Below are 23,939 nucleotides of genomic sequence, written 5' to 3' on the forward strand. Positions count from 1 at the left end.
AGGATCATACGAATAATAAAATAATAAAATATGAATAGATATTATTTTATGTCTTTTTATTCAATATTCACGTCGATTAACTGTAAATTTGTTAATACTATTTTCATAACTTTTAAATATCTATTTTATTGTACGTATTATGTTAAACATAAGTATGTTTAACCAATCATTTTAATTTTTTCATTGACAGTGCTTCCAAATTTGTTTTACTTTTTATCTTCTTATACAAAAAACTATATGGATGAGATAATTCTGATTCAGTTTCAGGAATCCTTGTCAATCTGCGAAATTTTGGGGATAACAATAAAACTTTTTGACCCAGAGTACAAGCACTATTCGTTATCCAATATAAGCACAGAGACTGAAATAAATGAAAGTAAATATGTATTATTTTGATAAATTACCAATGAATTACTAAATACGATTTTAATTAAATTATTTTTTTATAACTCACAGAAGGTATAAATGGTGATAAAGGTATTATCACAACTGATACTAATCTAAGAAAATTAGTAAGACATTTGTATAGTATTGTAGGTTCCTTCAATCTCAACATACGAAAGGTCTATAAACAACAATTGTAATAAACTTTAGTTAACAATTTCAATGAATATATTATTAAAGAAAATGTGATCAATATATATTATATTAAAATCTTACCTCTACGTTAGCTAAATTTATTAGTGCAGTTAATATAGGTAAAATGAAATAACTATCTGCTACTGCTAAATTTGTTATCCAACCGAAACCACCCGTTGTAAATTCAAGATAATTCTCATAAGCATCTGTTTAAATTAATTTAACATTTGGATAAGAATTTAATAAAAATAGTTTTAAATGTTAATTATATCAAATAATGTTCTCTCTTACACATATCGCCTTTGGGTAACATATAACATAAATTTCGTAGTGAAAATGTTAATATTATTAATATTGGAATTTCAATATATGCGAGAATTATGGTTTTCACCGGATGACAATTGTCTCTGACAATTAAATCCTTCCATTTTTTTCTTACCTATGATCGAAAAATTTATATCATTTTATTAAATATAAAGAATTCTTTCAAACATTTATATAATAATAAAACATTAAATGTAATAATAATTACATACCGAAAGAATATACATACGTCTTGCATGTTCCTGTGACCAATTATTTCGAAACATATCATCTTTAATTTTTCGTTCCAAATTTGTAGTAATGCCAGTCATTTCATGGCGTAAATTTTCTAGCTTAGCAGTAACATTTTGCTAAAAATAATCAGCATAATTTTACTAATATTACATAGCGGTACTTTAACAATAAACTCACCATAAACAAACAAAATAATTAGTTTATATTGAAAATTTTAATAAAGGTAAGTTTGGTAAGTTCAGTGTTAATGTAACTTCATATAATTTCAATTAATAAAGTATCATTAATGAGTTTTAAACTTAGTTCAAACATTTTCATAAAATAAAAGAAAAACAAATAGAACTACTACTTTTATTAATTTAATTTATATAAAATATCTTATTTGATTTATATAAGATATCTTATTTGAAATTATAGTATATGTAATCACAAAATGTACATAATATTAAATACCTGATATATTGCTATTGGTAAGCTAATAGTTAATCGTAATAATATAGTTGTCAATACTATAGTCGCCCACCACGGTAAGCCTGTATAAGAATGTATATCTATTAAAGAATTTTGTGCAAATTCCACAGGTGCACTTTCAGATATACCAGTTATTAGATTAACATAATTCTTGTACAAACTATCACATGTTCGTTCATAAAAACTTGACATTTGTCTTACATTATAACAATTTCGTGTGGTAAAATCATTTTTGATAAAAAGCGAATTTGTTCCAAAGTGTGATTGTTTATTTATGACTTTGTTGCACAAAGATTTATGTGTGGAAATAAATTTACATTGTTTTTCATATATACTATTTTTATTTATTTTATTAATTATTAATATTTGTTTCGACAAATCAGAGCGTAGATTTGGTATAGCATTGTCAACAATACCAGTAGAATGAATCAATTGTCTCTTGAATTGGTTAATATTAACCAGTGAATTTTTAAAAGAGGAACATGAACCCTTGGAAAAAGTTTTAATATCGATTTTATGTAATAAATAAATATTGTTATGTGAATTCGTGATGTGCATTACACAAGGGCGAAAACTTATCATTATTCTAATAATATTAATAACTTTTAAAATCACACTTTTACACTACCACGATGTTTTTTGAGGTTAGAAAACATAATACTATATAAGTTTTATTTAATAACAAATAATTAATCAAATTAATCAAACAAATAGTTAATCAAGTTTTATTTAATAACAAATAATTAACTGAACAATTAATATATATTATTATTATTTATTAAATAAGAATATATCAACTGATAATTATGACAATAGAATAAGTGAAATAAAAATTGATAATTTATTTTATATTAAAATTGTTTATATTATAAAGTATGAATCACACATAAAATCAATTTTTATTTAATTTTTTTACTTATTGTTAGTCTACTTACATAATTACCGACACATTACAAGCGTTTTATTTTCTATTATTATATTAAATTTGATAACACTTTTTTGAAATATTTGGAATAGTTTATAGCCACGGTCTCCAACCAACATATGTACGACCCAAAATATTTAAATCTGTTGCTTGATCTAATAAACATTCGACCTGTGAAAATATATTCATAATTATTTATAATATAGGCATAACAATTAATAATAATGAAAAATAAATTTTACTTGTTCCTCTGCTGTTAATTTCTCATTTTTGATACTTAAACGAGTACGTTTAATGCCATCATCGCCATTAACTATCATATAATATCTTTCAAAATATTGATCAATGTATAAATCCTTCAATTGTTCCAAAGTTATTGCTGATGGTTTATTACCGTTCAACTTTTTTTCTATAATATTAATTTTTTTTTGCGGTAACCATTTCACATCTAAAATGTTACCAAAAATTAAATTAATTTACAAGTAAGTGGTACAGAATGAATTAGGATTAAGTTTGATGATTAAGATTAATTTTAAGATTAAGATTGTTGTACATTTTTCTACACTTACCTGCATTCACTTCTTCAATTCTTTCCAAAGCTTTGTTAACATTTTCTGTCCAATTCAAAGGTTCATGTATAAAAACATCTAAGCATGCAAGAATAGTACTCTTATCGCATCGCAAAGCCTTTAAAACATGCGTCATTGTTGCTCCAAAGAGATCTTTTTCAGTAAATGGTTTTAAAAGTCCAAGGATTTGAGTTGTTAAACGAAATGGCATAAGTTGAGGTATCATTGAATCAATGCCAGCATCGAAAGCCTGATCAAAATCGACGCCTAAACATTTCCCTGATCCAATAGAAATTAATATGTTTGATAGATGACGATCTCCAATCCCCAAAATCCAATGTACTGCACACATTGTAGCATAACTAGTAATAAAATTTCGTCGAAATGTTATAAAACTTTCTGGCGATGGGCACAATGTTATGCATGCTTTACGTAACAAATCCCATTCCGTTTTAGCAATTAGTTCATTCATTTTTATAGTAACTGCATTAGCGTTGTAGTTTAAAGTTGCTTCTTTATATTGTATTGCTAAATTTCTTGAAGATCCAGCAGCTTTTTGAATCCATGCATTGTATTCTTTTTCAATGCTATCATAATGAGAATATTTATTTTTAGGAAGAGTAAAATAAATTAAATCTTGCAATGATTTGGTATCTTTGATCCATTCTATGAGACCTAATGATTTTGACAGTGGAATTACCTACAATTAAAGTAAATACAATGCTTTTATATTTTTGTTAATTTAAGATATACTAAGTATTTACGAAATTACATTGTAAATCTACATACTTGGTACGTATCAATAAATAAATGACGTCGTTTGCAAGCTATATCCGTATTCAAAGTTTTATTTATGATTAAAAAAGTTTGTTGCAGTCTTTGATCGAGTCGTAAATCTTCTCCAAATTTGTTTAAAAACATATAATCCTTTGCATCATCACCTATTATTGTGATACGGATTGGTTTACGTAATGATTCCATAACTCTTACAGTTGGTTCTAGTTTCATAATTTTAACGTGATATTGAGGCATGGGTTTTCTATAGCCTGTATATTGTCCTGGTACTTCTAATTGGCTTTCACTAAACTCGCATAACCATGGACTATAATTTTTCAGTAATCCATTGGTTTTCGTTTTCTGAAGCGATTGTTTTAGATTTTGATCTAATTGTTTCAAATATTGACGAATTTCCTTCTCATCTTGCATTTTTTCAAGTTTTTTTAAATTAAACTTACTAATCATATTATATATATTTCCTGGTCTTGGTTCATTTCTGTTTTTTCCCAAAGATGGAATCTTTTTCATTAAAATATCAATTGCAGTAGCTGGACCTTTTGACAAATTTTTAACACATTCATGGAGATAATAACATAAATACGATTCTGGCTGAACAACATATTGCATTGCTTTAAGAAACTGTTCTAACTCTTGATTATCGTACAGAAATTTTCTGATTTTGTACATTCGTGAATCATTCAATACACTTGGATTTGTTTCTATTATTAAACGAAGAATATATATCAAAGCATTTGGATAATCTTTAATAATTCTTTCAATAATCGGTATAATTAAATCCGCTATCGATGTTCCAAGATGAGAAAATAATTGTGCTTGCCATCTAAGAAATAACCAAGACTGAATTTCGTTAGTGTTGTTTATAAAAATCTCTTTAACTTCATCGTCATTCAAATACTGATGTTTTAATAAACAAGGAAAATAATGTGCAGCATCTACCGAACCATAACTCATTGCTTTCAATGTAGAATTTACAAACTCTTTGAACAAATTAATATTATCGGAAAATTTGCAAAATTGATCGTAACAATATTTAGACAAAATAAAGTAACAGTCCTTTGGATTTCCAATGCTACAACATTCTTCCAATTTTTTAAAGCTATAAGATTCCAAAAGATTTCTTATATCTTCAATGCTACTGAATTCGACCTCTAATTCTTTTAAGATCGTGTTATTTTTGTATAATACATCGACAATTTGTTCGTTTTCATAACTTAACTGTACAAATCTTGTAGCTAGCGTACTTATATGTTGTCTAGAAGCGATTTGTAGCGAAACATCAAGATCATCTTGATTCAATATTTTATGTGAATATTTCCAAGAAAAAACATAATGAGAGAATTTTTTGTCAGAAATTAACTCGTTTTCTCCCTTTAGATATTTAAGCCTAGCAATGGCTAATATATATTTATGTTTAATTTGTGACGAACAGTTATCGATTTGTTTCTTTAAACAATTAAAATGTTGATTTGCTATAAATTTATTTTTGTGACTTATGGCCATATTAATTATATCAAGTGAAAGTTGATAAGAAATATTCTGTAATTCATATATATAATTATTTTCTTCGTCACTTTGCGTTTCAATCTCCATAACATCGTTTAAACGTTTTATATAAAGTGGTGCAAAGTTTGTTCTATATAAGATTAGTTTATCCCACAAGAGAATATCATCTTGCACTGAAGGAACACTTCTGCGCCAGAATCTTAATAAATTTTGGGCGCCTTGAGTAGTATCAGAGACTTTCAAATATTTTAAAAATAGATCGATATCACTGATTCCTTGTAATTTTTCTAGCTTTTTCTTTTTAAGTTGAACAGACAGTGGATGTAGATGTATCCATTGTTTCCTCAGTTCATCGAGAGCAGCATTTAAAAAATCGTGAGCGTCAACTTGTCCCTCGTTTAAAAAGAATAAAGCTAATTCTTCTCCAAAATTACTTTTGATATAGCTTAATTTCTGTTCATCTTCAAACCAAAGATTTACTGCTTTCTTAAATTCAACAAGCTCTAAACTTTCATCTAAAATTAATGATTTGTGCACATAAACTTGAAACATCCATGGAAACATCCAATTTTTCCATGCATCGTTCCAAATATTATCTAAATTTTGATCTAATCTATCTTTTATATATGTATCTATTTTATCCCAGTCTGATAAATGACTCAAACATTTGAATAAACCTTGGAGACAGTGTTCTTTAATTAATCCTCCTTCTTCTGTATAGACAGTTTCATATGCTGATTTTCCTCTTACCCAATCAGATGTAGCTTGAGCAAGAGAAGAATCCTAAAATATAAATTTAACATTAAAAAAAATATATATATAAAAAGAAATAAAACAATTGTTACTATGTTATATAATGCAACAATACCTGTAAATGTTTATTATCAATTTTATCTCGGAAAATGCTTAAAACGATATCGATTTCATTCATAGATTCATAAAGTTTAGCTAATTGCATCCATTTGTTAGTCTGCTCATCAATTTCTTTCTCAGCCAAGCACAATCTTTTTTGAGGTGGTGATGTTTCATTAGAATAATATATTAAATTTTCTTCCAACAGAAGTGTAGCAGTGAAATTAAAATGATTTGCAGTAGAAATTTTTGTTGCAATGTCAGGAGTACAATCAATTATATGACATGTAAGCATTGTTTCTAGCATCGCAGCCATCAGCGGAGAACTTCCTTGACAGTTACATAATATTTTCTTTAAGATTGAAACAATATCATCAATGATATTTATATTTTGCTGCAGTTTAATAGCTTTCATAAGAGAGCTAAACATTGCAACTGTTATATCTTTGCAAATCAGTTGATCTTTTTTTATTAAGTTTTGCAGTGGTTCAATTAAATCAGAAAGGGTAATTTCAATATCAGGAAAGTCACCAGATCTATATTTTCTACAAAAAAATTATAATGATTATAATTTTAATGTTTTTATTGTATGCATATAACTAGAAATACTTACCTGCATAACTTTACAGTATTCCTTTGTCTTATTGCTTCTTTCTTTATCATTTTAGAATGTTGCGAATTTTTTATTATTTCTTGTTGTCTAATGATATTGGAAACAGCAGACGAATTGGATAAAAATCTTCTTGACCGTTTATTATCGGCAGGTTGTACAATTTTTGATGCTTGTACATTCATATCGTATTCTGTGTCATTCAAAAAAATTTGGTTGTCTTGATCTTCATTTGGATATGTTGGTTCAAATATTGGATCTTGTGTTGCACGAAAATTTGTGTTACTTTGAAATGATGTATAAAAAGAATCATAATTAAATGTCGAAGACATTGTTTGAGTGAATACTTGATTCATTTGACTTGCTAGCGAAGGAGCAAATAACGGTGCAATCGATCCTACATTTTTGGTTTTCCATGAAGGAATAATTTCATAATCTTTATAATCACAATTAGTTAAAGGTTCGAACATTTTACTTGTATATTCAACTGTCTTTGTTAAGAGATGCAACATTGTAAGTGGTATAAATGGTAGGAAAACATCTTCTGTATTGGGTGAATATATGTTTAAAATTTCTAAACATCTATCTGTTATTTTGTTTGCTAAATTGTTATCTTCTGTCCAAAAATGTAATATTTTTGTTTGTAATTCTGTAGCAGGATCCAATAAACCTCCAAGTAGAGTTTGTTTACTTAAATATTTCAATTCTTCTATCTTATCATTACATGAAGTTATTTTTGAATATTTATTATATATACTCATGAAAATTTTGTAAGCTATCTCTCTATATTCCGAAAAATCATGCTTCGTATATGGAGAAACCAACTTAGCAAGTGATAAAAGATCCAATGGTTCTAATATAAGAACTAATTCATGTATAATTTGAAGTGCTATTTTTTCACAAAGCACAATTTTGTTTTTTAATATACTATGGAACTTTATGTAACTCAGTTTGTTTGTAATTTGTTCTTTAGATTGTTTTGGAATCGTTAACAAAAATAATTCCAGGCAAATAGCTCTTCCATTGGAATCAACTTTGGACATACTTAGCATAATAAATTCTAAATATTCATTGGCTATATCTGGATAATTTTTACACAAAGCTTGGATACATCTAATTTGCCTATTTCCAAATTTCATTTGCATCTGTCGAAAAGAGCTTTCTAATTTTTCACCGATTTCATGTAATTTATTAGAATAGTTTGTATCATTTTTAAATAATTTAAATATTATTCCAAGAGCTTCGCAACTTTGCAAAACCATTTCTTCATCTTTTTGCCAATTTTCAACAGTATTTTGTAGAAACTCTAGAATATCGTCTCTGTAAATAATTTCTATTTGCGTATTGTTAGCTAAAAACATTAGTATTAGATGAACAGCTGTTTTAGGTGAATTTTTCATTATTTCATTGAAATTCGTTGGAACTTGTAAACATTGATGCCAAGCTGCAATCATCATTCTAATAATATTAACATTGTACTTATAAATTCCTTTTGATATATCTTCATCAGTCAATAATATATGTTGAACTAATTTTTCAAATAGTTTTTGTGCCCATTCTTTCTCTTTAGTTTCACTAGGTACGGCAACTTTATGCCAATCTATTAACGTAAATAAAGCATCGGTAATAATATAATTCAATTTGTTTTTAATTAAATATGAATTAATAGTAGCTATGACTGGAAGTAAGAAAAATTTAGCATAATGTTCAAATAGCTGTGACGTATTCAATATAATTTTTAACATAAATAATCTAATATTATTATTGCGTTGTATTAACATAGAGTCATGGAAACATTTTAATGATTTAGGCAACGTGATATTATCTTCGTTTGAAGTAACATAAATTCCCTTAGACATCATATGTATTAAAACTCCACAAATAGATGGCATACATTCATGATCGTTTAAATCATCAGATTCAAATAATAAGCTCATACTTTCTTCTTTGTTATTATTTTTAGATTGATTAATAATATGAGCTTCATTTAAATCATAAGCATTTAAATCTTCATAAAGTGTTGATTCAGCTATATTGTAGCTATAAATATATGAATAATTGTTTTCGTTCGTATTGTATTGTTGGCTTTTAGACTTTTTTATGTTAATTAATTTCTTTTTATTTTTGGAATAATTTTCAACAGTTTGTTGAATATTATATTTTTTATCCAAATCAATAATATTATCCCATATAAGCATATTTTTACTTTTATTTTCACCAAATACGCTCATATATGCTTGCTCATTATCTTTTAAACTTACAATTGCTATGGAACAATTATATGCAGAACAATGTAATAATCTCATTATTTCTTTATGTTCTGAATTATCTGTTTTCAAAGATCGCACGCGAAGAGTATTTGCATATAATCCTGATAAAAGTTCTGTACCAGTATCCACATTATCAATAGCATTTTTTGTAATTGTGCTATCAACGTTAGTTATTTTTTGTATATCAATTTTTGCAAACATAATACCAACAAGTTCGTAACAACCAATTGTAGATATAATAAGTTGTTGTTTATCTATATCATTACCCACAAGATTTTTAGCTATAATGGTATAAATATCCTTAATATTGTTTTCATAAAATTGTTCTATTTCATGAATGTTGCAAAATTGAAACATTGGTAAAAGAAACTTCTGTAAAATGTCAAATCTACTAGAGGTGGTATCATTACCAAAACTGTTAAGATCCATAAAGTATTTATAACTCATTTCTAATGATTTCAAAGCATAATTACTAGGAATAGTATTAAAATATTGTTTCATACACTCTTCTAATTTTTCAGTAAATAAATATTTACCACCACTTGCGGCAAAGAAAATTATAGTTTCATAGACCATTAACGATTTTGTAATAGGTAATAGAGTTAATAGCATGTAGAAACAATTTTTAATTTTCATTGCAACCATACTATGTTCCGAAAATACGTTATGCGATATTGAAAGTCTATCTTTTCTTAATGTATGCAGAATGGTAACTAATTCAGGTTTATATGTAGATGACATATCCGTTAAACATACAAGAAAATGTTGTAAAAGCTTAGTTTTGTATTCAATATCTATTTCTTGTCTTGTAAATTCTTTTAGAATCCATTGATAAAAATATTCAGACATATGTGCAACGTTTATAGGACAATGCATTAAATGCACGCAAATTCCGTATATGTTAATTAATTTCTCCTTTCTACTCTCAATATTACTTACAATTCTATCTAAAATAATGAACTTTTTGATGATTGTAGTTACTAAAGATTCTATATAATCTTTATATTTATTTTTATGATGCTGTGCAAATAGCATTAAATCTTCTAACATAGTCAATGCAAAACATGCATTAGTTTCTAATAGATCTTTAAGAATTATCATAGTTCCTTCTATATTTTTTAGTATGTATCCAAAAATGGCATCTTTAAATATGCTCAAAAAATATTCTCCATGTGTTATCTCTATTGTATCTAATCCAACCAATACATCATTGTTTCCAATTAAATTTATTAATTTTTTTGTTATCGATGGCTGAAAAAATTGTTTTAGTTAGAACCAAAAAATAAAAGATACTTTTCTAAAAAATTATGATAATAATATTACTTCTGAAAAACAATATCAAAAATGTCTATATATCATGTGCATATATTTAAAGGGAAGTTAATTTACCTTATAAGTAGTAAGAAACAATTTCATTATACTCTGTAAATATTCTATTATTTGTATATGAAAACCAACACAAACAGAAATTCCAGCTTCTTCTTTTGACAAAGATTTAAAAATATATTCAATATCACTTTCAAAATTATCAAAAATTTGTTGATCCTGTAATACACAATGTACAATAAATACACGCTATAACATTATTAACTAGAAAATATAATATTTATATTAATGCTTACCTTACATAATTGAGAAAGAATATTACAATTTTCTAATAAAGTAAGACCTTTTACGTAATCCCAAATTTCTGTTGATATTTTATCATTATTCTCATGCAAAGTTAAAAAGGTAGTACAATGTTTCATTGCATAACTTTCAATTTTTTTTAAACAATACTGTGCCGAGTCATTCATTTTTTTTACGAATACTTGAAGTAACTGTTCTAACAATATTGGTAATTGGTCATTTATCGTAACATTTCTCGTGTCGAATCCTAGTGCTTGTGGGCATATTACACATTTAGCTATTAATTCAAATAATTCTTCATTGAGAACAAAATCTGGTATAATGTTACTATCTAAATTAAAAAGAACTTGAATAAAATTGAATATTCTCATTATAATTTTGCATTGTAACATTTGCAATTGTTCAATTTCTTTAGAAATAACTATTTTATCTTTTTGTTCTATCTTAGTTTTCAACAGTGAGTATACAAAATTTCTTACACAATCGAAAATAATATCTTTCTCAGGATTTTTATCGGTAAATAAATAATCTATATTGATTAAGTTGTTATTTATCAGCCATATATAGCAGTCCAAACTCTTCGAAAGCAATAACATATCTTGAACGGAAAGATTGTCTCCTTTTGCTTTTAAATCTTTCAATATTATACAGTTAATTTCTTGTATTCCACTTTTCTCAATATAAGATTCAATAACTTCTGTTGGCGAACTATAATTAAGGTGTTCGGAAATCTTAACAAACAATTCCATACTCTTTTGTCTGCAATTTGGATCTAAGGATCCACATTGAGTAAATAACCAATTAACAGCATCAGTTAATGTTCTTCCTGTAAATGCGGATGGTTTTCTACGCAATGGATTATCTTCATTCAATAAATCTGCCTTAACTTGTATAACTTTATTGATGTGGTTAAGAGCATTATGTATTGAGATATCATTACATCCTTCTAAACTTTTAATAAAACAATATAATAACTCTAACCAATATATTGTAATTATCTCCTCATGTTCACGCATAATTCTGTAAAGATGATTAAAAGCCGTAGCTGCTGCCATACGTTTGCCCTTAGAAGGATGTACTGCAAAATTAGTTATCTTTCTTATGATATCACGAATATGTCCATTGTGTTCGTTTGTCTCTGAAAATTGTCTCAAAGACCAATCTATAAATTCTGATAAACATAAACCAGAAAATTCCCTGACGGATGATTTTTCATTATTACATAGACCGTCAAAAAGTACATTTATAAACAATGCAGTTATAAGTGATTTAAACATAAATTGTGAGCTCAGCCAATGTGACAATTGTATCATTAAAGGTTGAAAAAGTTTCCACACAACTTCATCGGAATCACAACTAAGGTCGAGTAATACTGGATATAACGTTTCATATAAAGTAGCAAAACGATCTATATCCACTGTTAAATGTTGCTTTGCTTTACCAAGAATAAATGAAACCATTTTATAAAGTAATTCACTTGCAATTACTTTTGTGCGTCTATCCCCAGAACTTTGAGCCAAAGTTATCAATCTGGGAAGAATTTTATCAAAATGAAACTCTGTCCTCAAGTCTGGAAAATACAGCGTACACTTAAGTAAATCTTTCTTATCCCAAGTTGATCCTGTATTTAAGGTTCTTCTATATACGACATCTGATAAAACATCGGAATCCAGTGAGCCAAGAAATAAAAGGATTCTTCTTTGAAGATTTTCTAATGCATTGTCGTTATCAATTAAAGTTATATATTTAACATTTTTTCTCTCAGACTTTATAATATCTTGTAATAATTCAGTAGAGCTTTCGTTGCTTTGTAGAAATAATTCTAAACTTGGTATTATTTCTAACAAGAAATCCTTAGTGTCTTCTCGATCTAAATGAGATATCCATTTTTCCAAAGTATCAAGTATAACAGAGGCAAGATCAAAATCATTTAAACCCATTGTAATAGCAATTTTAAATGTAGAAATCGTACGATTCAATACGTTTGGTACATATTTAATTGGTATACACATAATTAGGTAAAGACAAGCAGTCAATAACTCATTGGAAAAAGTAACAATCTGATCCAAAATATTTATCAAATATTTATACACTAATTCTTGTATTTCGATATTATTATCATTTTTATTATCTATAGTAGAAAATATTTCAGAATTCTTCATGATTACATGAACTAATTTGTAAAATCCTGATATCAAAGGATATTTGTAAGACATTCTAATAATTTCATATAAAAATTTATGTATTGTATTTTCCAAAAGAAATGATTCAATCCGATTAATTATATCAATCATAAGATCCACCATATTAAGAAATATTCGGAAATCTTTTTCATTTTCGGCAGTTTGAGAAAAAACTATATCAGAAAAAATACAATCGTCCTTTATCCTGGTATTTAAATTTAATTTAGTTATTAACGTAATATAGATGTTTATTATTTTATCAAAAATTTGTTGTGGTATTAATTTTTCTTCATATTTATATCTACTTGGTTTCAACAATTCCAGCCACAAAGGCAAATAATTCTTATAACAAATTGGATTTTTTGAAAGATTATGTAGTTCACCAAGCAATTCAGCATCAATCCGTAACGTATGTGAGCATGTCCATGCAATTCCATCAAGAACTATAGAAAATTAATATATAATAGAATAGTAGATTATTGTATTAAATAAAATTAAAAATAATATATATATACTTACTTATATTATGAAGAAATTCATCTAATAATATCTTATTTATGGAAGCAATATTAATTATAGTTTTAATTAATGACGAAATCGCATAAGTTTTACGTATTCCAGAGAAATCAGGATATCTTTTGATAGAGAAAACACTAATTTTTATCAGAAGATTTATTTGTCCAATAGACACATCTGATACGTGACGAAGTATTTCTGATAATGCTTCTTGATAATCAGTAATATTTTCAAATTGTACCTGTTCCATATTCTCCCTAAAATACAAATAAATAAAATACAGTAGCAATTTTTAATAATACCATATGCGTAATATATGTATCTGTTGTAAGAATATAATAACAAAATTACTTTAAAAACAAAGAAACTGTGTAGCCTGCAATAAGTAAATACATATCTTTGACATCATTATGAAAATATATTTTACAAGGAGCAGCTAATTTACTAAATCCATAAACTACAAGTCTTAATGAATTTGGATCTAATGCTGGATCCATCAGTTGTTCTTTAAAAAGATTTTTAAAATACTGAAAATAATTACAAACACATCAGATTTATTAAATATATAATATTATTAAATTAATAATGAATTATACAGGGAGTCCCAGTTTTGTTCTGCAAAATTTTACTAGCATATTCAATAAATTAAAATAATAAAATGAAAAAAACTGGGATACCTCGTATATTTTTATTGTATAAGAAAATTTATTACCAAAAATACTGCTTTATTTTTGTCTTCGTCGCTAGATTTTAATACAATTTCTAAATTATTGTAATAAGCTTTTAATGCTTCCTGTCCGCATTGTCCATGTGAACTTCCCTCTTTTGTTAAATTGAAAAGCAGTTTATACCAATATTTATAATCATTATATACAAATGTAGAAAATAGATTTATATTTTTGGATAAAAAAACAATTGCTGTTCTCGTGATATACTTTTTTGCTAGATCTGGCATGCTAAGATATTTAATCCATTTATATAACTCTGCATAATATTCTGAACCTATTTCTTCAGATGTGCAAAGATCATTTAAAATACTAGTAAGAACTTCCAAATAAGTTTGAATCTCGTTAGGTTGATTTTTTAATGAAGGATTATACTGTAAATATAAAAATATATTATGATAATGTTATAAACATTTCTATGCATATATACAATATTCAAATAATAGTTCATTATACCTGGCTTTTAAAATCATTAAACAGTAATTTAAAAATATCATTTTTATATCTCTGCAAGGTTGGAACTTGTGGATGATGCTGTGCTATTGTTCCAAAAATAGAGAAGATAAAACTTCTTTCTGTAAGAAAAACATATAAGTATTAAGTAGTTGTTACATTAATATTTTGTTTAATAATTATTATTATTGTTTTCAATGTGTTAAACAAAATACCTTTAACAGGGAGTTTATAGAATTTTGACATAAATTCTCTAATAGTTTCATCTAAGTTTAACTCATTTTCTTCAAATTTTTCTAGTAATTTTTTCAAAGTACTACAAGCAGATCTTTTAATATACATGGAACACTGCATAATAAGTGCCAATTGACAAATATCCTAAACAGAATAAACAAATCAAGAATATTTTATTTCAAGTTATGAACCTACAATTATACGATATTTATTATTATATAAATAAACAAGTTATATAGATCCTTACTTTAACCGGTTGAACATATTGATGAAATATCATATGAAAATTGTCTATAATAAATCCAATTATTGAAAATACTTCTATAACTACGTTATCAAAATGTCTCCTTGACACCAGTCTATTAAGTTCGTTTTTGAGAAAAGTGAGCAATCCTTCGTCATTATTAAAAAGATTAGACAATGCTTGTTCTACATAGAAAAAAATTTGTGATTTAAATAAATGTGAAATATATATTAATGTTGCTGAATATTTCCAAATACTTACTGCTTTCATCTGTTGTCAAACTTTGAAAGTATTTATGACTATCCTTTAAGAATTCTACTAAATCCTTGGAATTATTTTCTTTTATGCATCTTACAAAAATATCCATAAATGATGAAATCGACTCCATGGTTAAAATCCACTAAATTATTTAAATTATAAAGTATATACAGTGTTTACTGAATTAATTTACAAAATATATATAGGTTAAAATATTTTTTAGCGACTTTTTACATATAATAAATATAACAATATTATTATTAGTGAGCGTTAGTTATTCTTAAGTTCATTGCCACAAATATCAAATTCTGTCAATGTTCCCGCCATCCCCATTCACGACCTTCGTACTTTATTTCGTTAAGATCTATTCTAATATTATCAGTTTATAAGTAATTATAAACTAATATAACTAAGTGTATAAATAATTTATAAACTGTCACAGACTACTAAGCACTATATTCGTTAGGATACCGTCACGGCTATCATTTCGTCATTGATAACAGAACAAACATAACCTATTTACAATATTACATGTTTAATTATATTATTGTTATTGACACATGAATTGTATTAAAAAGCATATTTTTATAAAACTATTTCAATATTTTATATGAATCTAATTACAAAATTAATTTGTACTATTATTTATGAACAAGCATAATATTATCAAAATATAAATTTGCCATCTAGCGATGACAAAAGAAATTACAAGCACACATGTAACATGTGTGACATGTAAAGGTGATTCAAAAGTCACGCAATTACTATGTAACTTGTTGATTTACAGGTTTTTTTTATGTTACCTTTGTCAGTTAAAAATTGAGCATTCTTTCTTCATTCCATCAAATATAATATTATTATCTTGTTTTAAATAATTTATTAATCGAATTGTTTAACTTATGAGTCACTCTATACACTGATGCTTTCTCAATTTTATCAATCGGTTTGTAGTAAATTTATTTTCTTATATTATAATTTTTATTTTAAATTACGAATAATAAGAAATAAGGATTCATTTAAGTAAAAATAATTTAATGAATACGTATAATAAATATTTATTTTTTGACACATGAAAACTTGATAATAACACTTCCAATAATATATAATGTAATGTTTGAAATGACAATCTTGTAAGTCAACAAAAATTATATTATATTGTTCATTATTAAAAAAAGAAAACTAAAATTTTTACTTGAATAAATATATTAAATATCAAAGAAGAGATATAATTGGAAAACCAAAATGTACATCTTATAATCAGATAAGATGACTTTGATCAACAATTAAGATAATAATTTATCAACATTTTGATTTCACATCTTTATCAACCTCTTCAACGATTGACATGAACTTGCGCCATTGTACCATATTTAAACAAATACCTGTTTTAAAAAAACATCTATTAATTAACTATTTTTAACTATGCATTACAAATGTTCTTCTTATCAAAATATAAATCAAATTAATATACTCTATATACCTTTTTTACTTGGTTTTAAATCTCCATCTTTATCCATGTACATTTCTCTTATATCAACAAAGAGTTTTCCTTTAAAATTTCGAACATTTACATATCGTCTGCCACCTAAATCCCATCCGTCTTCCCCATCATTCTTCGGTTCTTCCACTTTAGTTTCTTTCTTTGATTTTTTATTTGAGATAGCTTTTTCTCCTGTTTCTGTTTTCTGTTTCTTCTTTACTTGTTCCTTTTAATTATAAAAATTAAATAATTGACAAATATATATTTCAATTTAAAAGAAAAATCAAAATTTAAATATTTTGCGAAGATCTAATATTTAAATTATAATTGTAAAATATATAGTGTTCTTGATAAACTTTCAAGCTTATTTTTTTCAAAAACAAAATCTTATATGAATGAATTTTATTCCACATTGTAGAAATTAATTTAGTGCCTTACATTCATTACATCAAAATTGCTATCCTTTGCGTCAAGGAATTTGATAATTGCTTGAAGAATGAACTAAAGTCATCGAGAATAATGCAGACTATTTAGAAGAATAATAGATGTATTACTTTGTAAATAAATACTAAATTTGTTTAAAAAGCACCGAATTAAATTCTACATATAATAACTCCTTATTATGTTACAAAACAAATTTTAAATATCTGAATAAGATTATTTTTTACGTCATATAAATCAAATATTGTCACAAAATATTTGAATAAAGAAAATTTGAATGTAAAATTTCCTAATGCATTTTGCATACAATTAAAGATAACCCTAAATAAATATAAAATGTAAATTACCACCTCGCTGTCGCTATCACTATCGCTCGAGACATATTCCTTTGATTTAGGCATTTTATAAATGAGAATCTCTGTAATACAAAAGCATTAATTAACAATCGAAATAGATAAAAGTTTGATTCAATAACTTAGTACTTTCAAAAGTTTTTTTTATAAATTGTATACAACAATATGTTACGTTAATATACTTATATATTGAATATTATAATTATGTTTTAGTAAATTTTATTAAACAATTTATTGTTGATGTAAATTAATTATGAATTAAAAAACATGTGTATTTATATGTGATATACATATAAATGTATATATAAACATGGTTCTATTTTAAGTTATACAGGATATACTCTGAAATATTGACATGAAATAAACTATTTATATTTAATTATTTAAATTTAAAATGAACTTACATATTCTTAACGAAATTTATTTGCTCTTTTCTTCAAAAAAACCGTTTCAGTTTCTAAAATCGAACTTGGTCGTTTTGTATGAAATTTTCTTCTCATTCGTTATATTTCAATGTGTACTGCTTTTATGTACACATGCATATTCGCATGAATCATAGCAAAGTACATAAAATAAAATCAATATTAAAAAGTGATCATTATATCGTGTATTTATATTGTATTATAACGATAGAATGTTGAATTATTGGATTATCAATTAATGTTTTCATATTTGTCAAACAATTATCATATTAGAACTTTGTCCAATTTAATAGCAAATCATTTTACAAATCAGAAATAGTACAAGTATATAGGAATTGACCATTGGAAATGTGTCTTTTGAGCGAAATTAGCGACATCTCTCTCTTGAAGATATTATATATTCAAGAAGAAAAGCAACACTTAGAACTGTATTTCTTGTTCGCTTAATTTCGTTGTGTAGTTTGTGAAAAATTATATTCAAGTTAATACATCTTTAATTAATCATGCCGAAAAATAAGGGTCAGTAAATTAAATATTTTCTATTTTAAAATCTTATATTTAAATATAAATGTTCGTAACACGTTTAATTTTCATAGTAAAATGTAATTAGTTTATCATAACCTAACAATGTTAAGCGTGTATTGCAATGTGCATTTTTTTACTATATTTTAATTATAATTATTGATCCATGTGTTCGATATGTTTTATTAACAATTACTTTATCTTTCTAGGAAAGGGAGGTAAAAATAGGAGAAGAGGTAAAAATGAAAATGAAACAGAAAAGAGAGAGTTGGTATTTAAAGAAGATGGTCAAGGTACAATGTTAAACATACAAATATGTCTGAATTGATCTATAGGTTATTTTTTGATTACATAAAAATAATACTGAAACTGTTCTCAGAGTATGCTCAAGTAACAAAGATGCTGGGTAACGGCAGGTTAGAAGCTATGTGCTTTGATGGTGTAAAACGATTGTGTCATATAAGAGGAAAACTGCGTAAAAAAGTTTGGATCAATCAAGGTGATATCATTTTAATTGGTCTTCGGGATTATCAAGATGCTAAAGCAGACGTTATTTTAAAATATACATCTGATGAAGCTCGAAATTTGAAAACATATGGTGAATTTCCAGAAACTGGTAAGTATAAATATTTTAGACAATCAAATGTAAACAATTTTGTTTACTGAAATTAAATTTATGTTATGTTTACTTTAAAGCTTTGGTGTTTGATAATAAAAAAATGTTATTATTTCAGTACGCATCAATGACACAGTTACCTTCGTTGAAGATGGTTTTGATGAAGATATTGAGTTTGGTGATGAAATTAGCGATGATGATGAAGATGATGTAGACAACGTAAGTTGAAAAGTAAAAATACTTCAATGCTTCTGTGCTTGTATAAAATAACATACAAAATAATTATACACGCATTTACTTTTACAGATCTGATGATATATTATACAATCAGATGCAAAATATGGTGTCAAATTGTATAGGAGTATCTATTTATTTCAATAGATGCAACTATGGAATCTTCATTAAAACAGCAAATTTTGCTTCTAATAAGTAGCCAATTTTTCTTGTATCTATGAATAAAATAACATGTTTCCAATTAATGTCATACTTGTTTTGCAATAGTATTATTTTTTCAAGTTTTGTCAGAGATATATATAAAATATTTTTTATCTAAATTATGTCACGCATTAAATTAATATTATCCATTGTTGTGAGTTAATTTATAGATTTTTTTTTATGTAGATTCAATTAAAGTGCATTATATTGCTATAACTTAATAGAGATGTAAGTAAGCAATATTATCGTATGTACTATATTTTAGTTTTCTCCTTGTGTATCATTATAAGTAATTTGATGACATATGAATGCATAATCATTTTAAACGAAAGAAAAAATAGTATATATATACATACATTTATATATACACATGCATACATGTACAACGTCAATTTTTATATGTATTGGTCCACATCATTAAAAACTGTTTATTAGAAAGAAAATTGTTTTACTTCGAGCTAGATCATAGACCATTTCCTTAATTTTTAACTGTAGTTGGTTAACGTTGAATGTTCGTTTTTTATGAAAATAATAAGATGTAAGCTAATCTAATTCTGCTTGAATTAAGAACTTTAAATTAATGTAGTATATCTTAAAATCTTCATAGCAAGCAACACTTTCCTGACTTACATTCTCGTTCTATATTAATTTCATTTAACTTGTATAGTTAAAGCCTGGACTCATTGAAAACACTACTTCCCCTTGGATCACTAGAGTTATACAATGATAGACATAGCTAGTACTTTGATGTTTGACAGCTTTAGAATATCATGTGCTGTTGACTCCAGGAAGGTGTTATCAAGGTCTTCATATTAATAAGAGTAATAAAGATATATAAGAAATCAATAATTCTGTCCCATACAACGATAGCGTACTAACAGCAGACTCCATTGTAATCAAAGGATCAAAGATAAAACGTATCTTACTTATATAATTTTTAAGTATATTATATAAATGTTCTAAACGATGTGAAAAATAAACAAATTTATTTCTGTCGATCTTAATGGTAATTTCTATATTGGATCATTTATTTCATCAATAATATACTTACCAAATGTTGAAATTGATTGATTGCGTGCATTCACAAGCGAGTATTTTTAATACTTTCTTTGAATATTGTATTATTATTAATATTAGAGTATAAGACTTCTATATGGAATGAATGTTATTACTTTAATGAGATTTAAAACATGACAAGAAACGTTACAGCATAATTTGTGCTTTATCTATTAATAAAAGGACAAGACAAAACGAATTCTGCCCTTCTTCGTTCTTCTTGTTTTTTTCTTCTTTTTTAATACATTATAGTTTCATTAGAACATTTTGTTTATTATGCTGTTATTAATAATTCAACCACACAGTGCTATATACGTCGTACCTTCTTTTTTTGGTTGATGTCGTGCAATGACTTTACAATATTATAAATTAACACATGATATATTAAATAGCAGAGACACATGTATAATAGCACAGAGTAAAATGGCTATTGCTGATTGCGTGCATGTCATGTTACTCAGAAAAAGTTGACTGTACAAAATTATGGGATTTGTGAAAATTACTAATGCGAGATTGAAAATTAAATACTTCTTAAATCTATGTATCATGTAATATATAAGATATATTACAAGAAATAATGATATACTATAAATTGGTCTCTTTAACTTACTGTAACAATGCATAACAAAGTAGAAGATATTAACCCTTTGACATAACTTCGTCGTTCTTGATTTTTATACACTAATATAACTTACCGATTTATGGAGTTCTTTTTTATCGTCATTTTGATTATGCTGTTGCGCAAAATCTGCCGGTAGAATTAGATAGAATTTTATTTTTGTAAAAGTTCTATTTCTTTAATAACTTTTCCGCGCATGAATAAATAGCAAATATCGAATATCGTCAAAGGGTTATTTTAAATTGTCGTCCCGAATTGTGTAATAAGTATTTTATAGTAATCACTCTTGTATTTACGAGAACGTTTTTCCTTTAGCAGACGTTAATACGTGTTTGCACATAAATTATGGAAAATAGTCATTTTTTTTGGTGTAATCCGTAGTTTGATTTATCCAGACTGTTTAAATAACCGGTATCACAACATTTGTGAAATTACACTAAATGTTACAATACATTGGAGCATAATATTTAATTCACTTTAATGCGCGCGTGATTGTGCCTTTGGTCCTTAGGTCAAATAGGCTCTAGGCAAGTCTATTAATTGTAGTTTAACAATCATTATAAGTAATAAGTTATAAACTTCGTATATGTAATAATTATATCATTCAATGTATCATATATGAATTGAACGCCTTATTCGTAGCATTCTTTCAATACACATATGCATGATTTTCCCCCCTACTTTTTTCTTCAAATTTGTGTTGTACATTGAAAGCTAACATTGTTTATTATGTATTGAGACGAATTCAAACTAATAGATTTAAACAATATATTTTCTATAATTATCGTGCTGTCTCGTTTCTTTTTTCTTTTTATATTTTATACAATTCATATGGACAGATTGCCAACAACATTACTCTCGTTTCAAAATTTTACGCATTTAACATTATACCAATGATTTATTCTCTTATTTTTTTCTTTTCTTTTGCTATATAAATAAAATATTCGTGTTATAATCTTGTCATTATTACAACTGTATAATAGTACATTTTGTATAAGTTACGCTAAGAAATTATATATATGTATATATATAATTAAAAATTGTTAGGAAATATTCTTTTAAATAAGTTACATTTATATTGCGCCTCGATCAATAAAAACATTCGTTTCTCGTTGTCAATCGAATCAAAAACGACTTTTCGATCCTTCAATTTATTGTGCACTTATTGTTAAGTTCGTTTCTGAGACGAGCGACAACAAGATCATCTGTGAAATTCACTGACGGAAATATATATATATATGAATAGAAGTTTAATGTTCTAATTAAGCGATGTATTGCGTAGATAGACATTACAGTCATTCTAAAGCTAAAGCAGACTCCCCAGCGACCATTTAGCAAAGCCGCAATGTAAAATCTGTCGTTTTAATTTCGTCATTTAAATCGTGATTTTATTATACACTATAAATATAGTATTTGCTTTCGCCATGGCATAATATCGTTCGTTTCGGATAAATGTCGTCTATATTTTTCATCGTTTCGTTTAATTATTTTCTTAATTTTTTTTGTTATCATCTCAAAATGACTTTTATTGTTGTTTCCGATCGATAACTTTGATTTGCCTCAAAAATTTTCTATTTGAAGGCAAAAACGATTCGTTTCCTTATCTTGCTTTGAACAACACGAGAGAAGGCGTTGTACGTGGACGGGTTGGCATAGTGAAGACTAGCAAAAAGCTAGTCGGACTAGCAACGACATATACATACATACATATATTATTAATAATAATTACGAGTTCAAACGCAAAATATTATAAGGCAACGAAACGGAACGGAAGGGCAAGCAAATTCGAAGCGTAGGCCATAAGCGACGCGACGATATAACGTCTTACAATACATAGTACGTAGTATATGCCTTATTTATTTCTCGGATAACGTCGCCGCGAGAATGAAGAGCTTGTATTTTTATTGGATATTGAATTTGAATGGGGTGCTTTCTTAGAACAGACGTTTCGTTAGGTCAACGCGAAAGAGAATATTATAATCCCATGTTAGAGAGATTTTACATCCCTTTGACGATATAATTTGTTTCTTTTTTTATTATTATTATAATTATTATTAATATATTATTATTAATATTATTATTATTATTTTATTCCTTTTATTGAGCTTCTCATCTTTCACTTCTTCACTGGCCTTTCCTCTCCTCTGTCATAAATTGGTCGACTATTTTCTGCATGGATTCTCGCAAATCGTCCGTCACAGCTATGCCACCTGTCATCGGTACCGTTGTTGTCGTCGTTACTACTTGCACGGTTCTCGTAATTCTGTGAAAATAAAATTCGATTGAAAGATCGATACAAAAAATAAATATAAAAAAGATCGTAAAGTAAAAATTCGGGTAAAATAAATTGAATACCTTTCCTGCGTTAAGGGATCCACTTCTGTCGTTGTGGTCTCTACAAAAGTTGGCTCGCTTTGTTGCAAAAAGTCAGATTCTGCGTAACAAAAGAAAATTAGTCAACCACTTTATTGTCAAAGTGTAAGCACTTTTGCTATGTCGATTGTTCACATGAAGACAAGTACCAATCTTATACCTTTCAATTTTACATCATGCCCAAAAACAAGGGGTAATAATACTAGACACATATAAAAAAAAAGTTGCAACATCGCTAAACATTT

General features: G+C 26.5%; 5 protein-coding genes across 27 annotated transcripts in view; 1 reads left to right on the forward strand and 4 right to left on the reverse strand.

Moving 5' to 3' along the window:
• Positions 1 to 39: 39 nt before the first annotated feature.
• On the reverse strand, positions 40 to 2,342 carry LOC107074586 (cytochrome c oxidase assembly protein COX18, mitochondrial). The gene is made up of 6 exons (XM_015336143.2): positions 1,591 to 2,342; positions 1,116 to 1,253; positions 871 to 1,018; positions 661 to 785; positions 455 to 565; positions 40 to 361 (listed from the first exon to the last, which is right to left on the reverse strand). The coding sequence occupies exons 1-6, from the start codon at positions 2,188 to 2,190 to the stop codon at positions 167 to 169; spliced, it is 1,317 nt and encodes a 438-aa protein (XP_015191629.2). The 5' UTR covers positions 2,191 to 2,342; the 3' UTR covers positions 40 to 166.
• On the reverse strand, positions 1,130 to 16,284 carry LOC107074584 (DNA-dependent protein kinase catalytic subunit). Of its 3 annotated transcripts, XR_016177481.1 has the most exons (16): positions 15,381 to 16,284; positions 15,123 to 15,304; positions 14,857 to 15,019; positions 14,645 to 14,763; positions 14,176 to 14,562; positions 13,815 to 13,990; positions 13,467 to 13,720; positions 10,758 to 13,390; positions 10,525 to 10,680; positions 6,869 to 10,386; positions 6,272 to 6,800; positions 3,892 to 6,186; positions 3,103 to 3,802; positions 2,776 to 2,981; positions 2,544 to 2,704; positions 1,130 to 1,253 (listed from the first exon to the last, which is right to left on the reverse strand). XR_016177481.1 is itself a non-coding variant. In XM_015336138.2 (15 exons), exons 1-15 carry the CDS (start codon positions 15,505 to 15,507, stop codon positions 2,627 to 2,629), a joined length of 11,523 nt encoding a protein of 3,840 aa, XP_015191624.2. In that variant the 5' UTR covers positions 15,508 to 16,284; the 3' UTR covers positions 2,364 to 2,626. The 3 variants fall into 3 exon arrangements, 2 of the variants coding, with proteins under 2 accessions (XP_015191624.2, XP_015191625.2); XM_015336138.2 differs by lacking the exon at positions 1,130 to 1,253 and having other exon boundaries at positions 2,364 to 2,704; XM_015336139.2 differs by lacking the exons at positions 1,130 to 1,253; positions 13,815 to 13,990; positions 14,645 to 14,763; ... (1 more) ...; positions 15,123 to 15,304; positions 15,381 to 16,284 and having other exon boundaries at positions 2,364 to 2,704; positions 14,176 to 14,315.
• Positions 16,285 to 16,416: 132 nt separating this feature from the next.
• On the reverse strand, positions 16,417 to 18,216 carry Ssb-c31a (single stranded-binding protein c31A). Of its 2 annotated transcripts, none has more exons than XM_015336099.2 (4): positions 18,056 to 18,216; positions 17,646 to 17,716; positions 16,858 to 17,083; positions 16,417 to 16,759 (listed from the first exon to the last, which is right to left on the reverse strand). In XM_015336099.2, the coding sequence occupies exons 2-4, from the start codon at positions 17,697 to 17,699 to the stop codon at positions 16,677 to 16,679; spliced, it is 363 nt and encodes a 120-aa protein (XP_015191585.1). In that variant the 5' UTR covers positions 17,700 to 17,716; positions 18,056 to 18,216; the 3' UTR covers positions 16,417 to 16,676. The 2 variants fall into 2 exon arrangements, with proteins under 2 accessions (XP_015191585.1, XP_015191586.1); XM_015336100.2 differs by having other exon boundaries at positions 17,649 to 17,716; positions 18,056 to 18,215.
• A 223-nt stretch (positions 18,217 to 18,439) lies between these two features.
• On the forward strand, positions 18,440 to 19,690 carry eIF1A (eukaryotic translation initiation factor 1A). Of its 2 annotated transcripts, XM_015336148.2 has the most exons (5): positions 18,440 to 18,592; positions 18,805 to 18,888; positions 18,975 to 19,211; positions 19,330 to 19,430; positions 19,518 to 19,690. In XM_015336148.2, exons 1-5 carry the CDS (start codon positions 18,577 to 18,579, stop codon positions 19,521 to 19,523), a joined length of 444 nt encoding a protein of 147 aa, XP_015191634.1. In that variant the 5' UTR covers positions 18,440 to 18,576; the 3' UTR covers positions 19,524 to 19,690. The 2 variants fall into 2 exon arrangements, with proteins under 2 accessions (XP_015191634.1, XP_089031291.1); XM_089175165.1 differs by lacking the exon at positions 19,518 to 19,690 and having other exon boundaries at positions 19,330 to 19,439.
• Positions 19,691 to 20,793: 1,103 nt separating this feature from the next.
• LOC107074551 (uncharacterized) overlaps positions 20,794 to 23,939 on the reverse strand; it is a 75,766-nt gene continuing 72,620 nt past the window's right edge. For 14 of the 19 annotated variants that reach the window (XM_089175133.1, XM_089175123.1, XM_089175122.1 and 11 more), the window contains one exon: positions 23,699 to 23,755. In XM_089175133.1, coding sequence (XP_089031259.1) covers positions 23,749 to 23,755 — 7 coding nt within the window. In that variant the 3' untranslated portion in view covers positions 23,699 to 23,748. Of the gene's footprint in view, positions 23,585 to 23,676; positions 23,756 to 23,939 lie in introns of those variants that run through there. The other 5 variants (XM_089175138.1, XM_089175135.1, XM_089175132.1 and 2 more) reach the window with 1 other exon arrangement.

The sequence above is a fragment of the Polistes dominula genome, unplaced genomic scaffold, assembly GCF_049000335.1.
Source record: "Polistes dominula isolate Pdom_NZ unplaced genomic scaffold, Pdom_raw_medaka contig_82, whole genome shotgun sequence".
NCBI lineage: Eukaryota > Metazoa > Arthropoda > Insecta > Hymenoptera > Vespidae > Polistes > Polistes dominula.

Excerpts from the sequence above, each read along its gene's own strand:
- LOC107074586 (XM_015336143.2), bottom strand. The coding sequence starts at position 2,190 with ATGATAAGTTTTCGCCCTTGTGTAATGCACATCACGAATTCACATAAC. Across the intron at positions 1,254-1,590 it reads TACCAATAGCAATATATCAG|CAAAATGTTACTGCTAAGCT; the intron begins GTATTTAATATT and ends GATTATTTTTAG. Across the intron at positions 1,019-1,115 it reads GACGTATGTATATTCTTTCG|GTAAGAAAAAAATGGAAGGA; the intron begins GTATGTAATTAT and ends TTTCGATCATAG.
- LOC107074584 (XM_015336138.2), bottom strand. The coding sequence starts at position 15,507 with ATGGAGTCGATTTCATCATTTATGGATATTTTTGTAAGATGCATAAAA. Across the intron at positions 14,764-14,856 it reads CTATAAACTCCCTGTTAAAG|AAAGAAGTTTTATCTTCTCT; the intron begins GTATTTTGTTTA and ends TTTTTCTTACAG. Across the intron at positions 14,563-14,644 it reads TTAATGATTTTAAAAGCCAG|TATAATCCTTCATTAAAAAA; the intron begins GTATAATGAACT and ends TTATATTTACAG.
- Ssb-c31a (XM_015336099.2), bottom strand. The coding sequence starts at position 17,699 with ATGCCTAAATCAAAGGAATATGTCTCGAGCGATAGTGATAGCGACAGC. Across the intron at positions 17,084-17,645 it reads GTGATAGCGACAGCGAGGTG|GAACAAGTAAAGAAGAAACA; the intron begins GTAATTTACATT and ends TATAATTAAAAG. Across the intron at positions 16,760-16,857 it reads TTTAAAACCAAGTAAAAAAG|GTATTTGTTTAAATATGGTA; the intron begins GTATATAGAGTA and ends TTTTTAAAACAG.
- eIF1A (XM_089175165.1), top strand. Across the intron at positions 18,889-18,974 it reads ATTTAAAGAAGATGGTCAAG|AGTATGCTCAAGTAACAAAG; the intron begins GTACAATGTTAA and ends AACTGTTCTCAG. Across the intron at positions 19,212-19,329 it reads TGGTGAATTTCCAGAAACTG|TACGCATCAATGACACAGTT; the intron begins GTAAGTATAAAT and ends TTATTATTTCAG.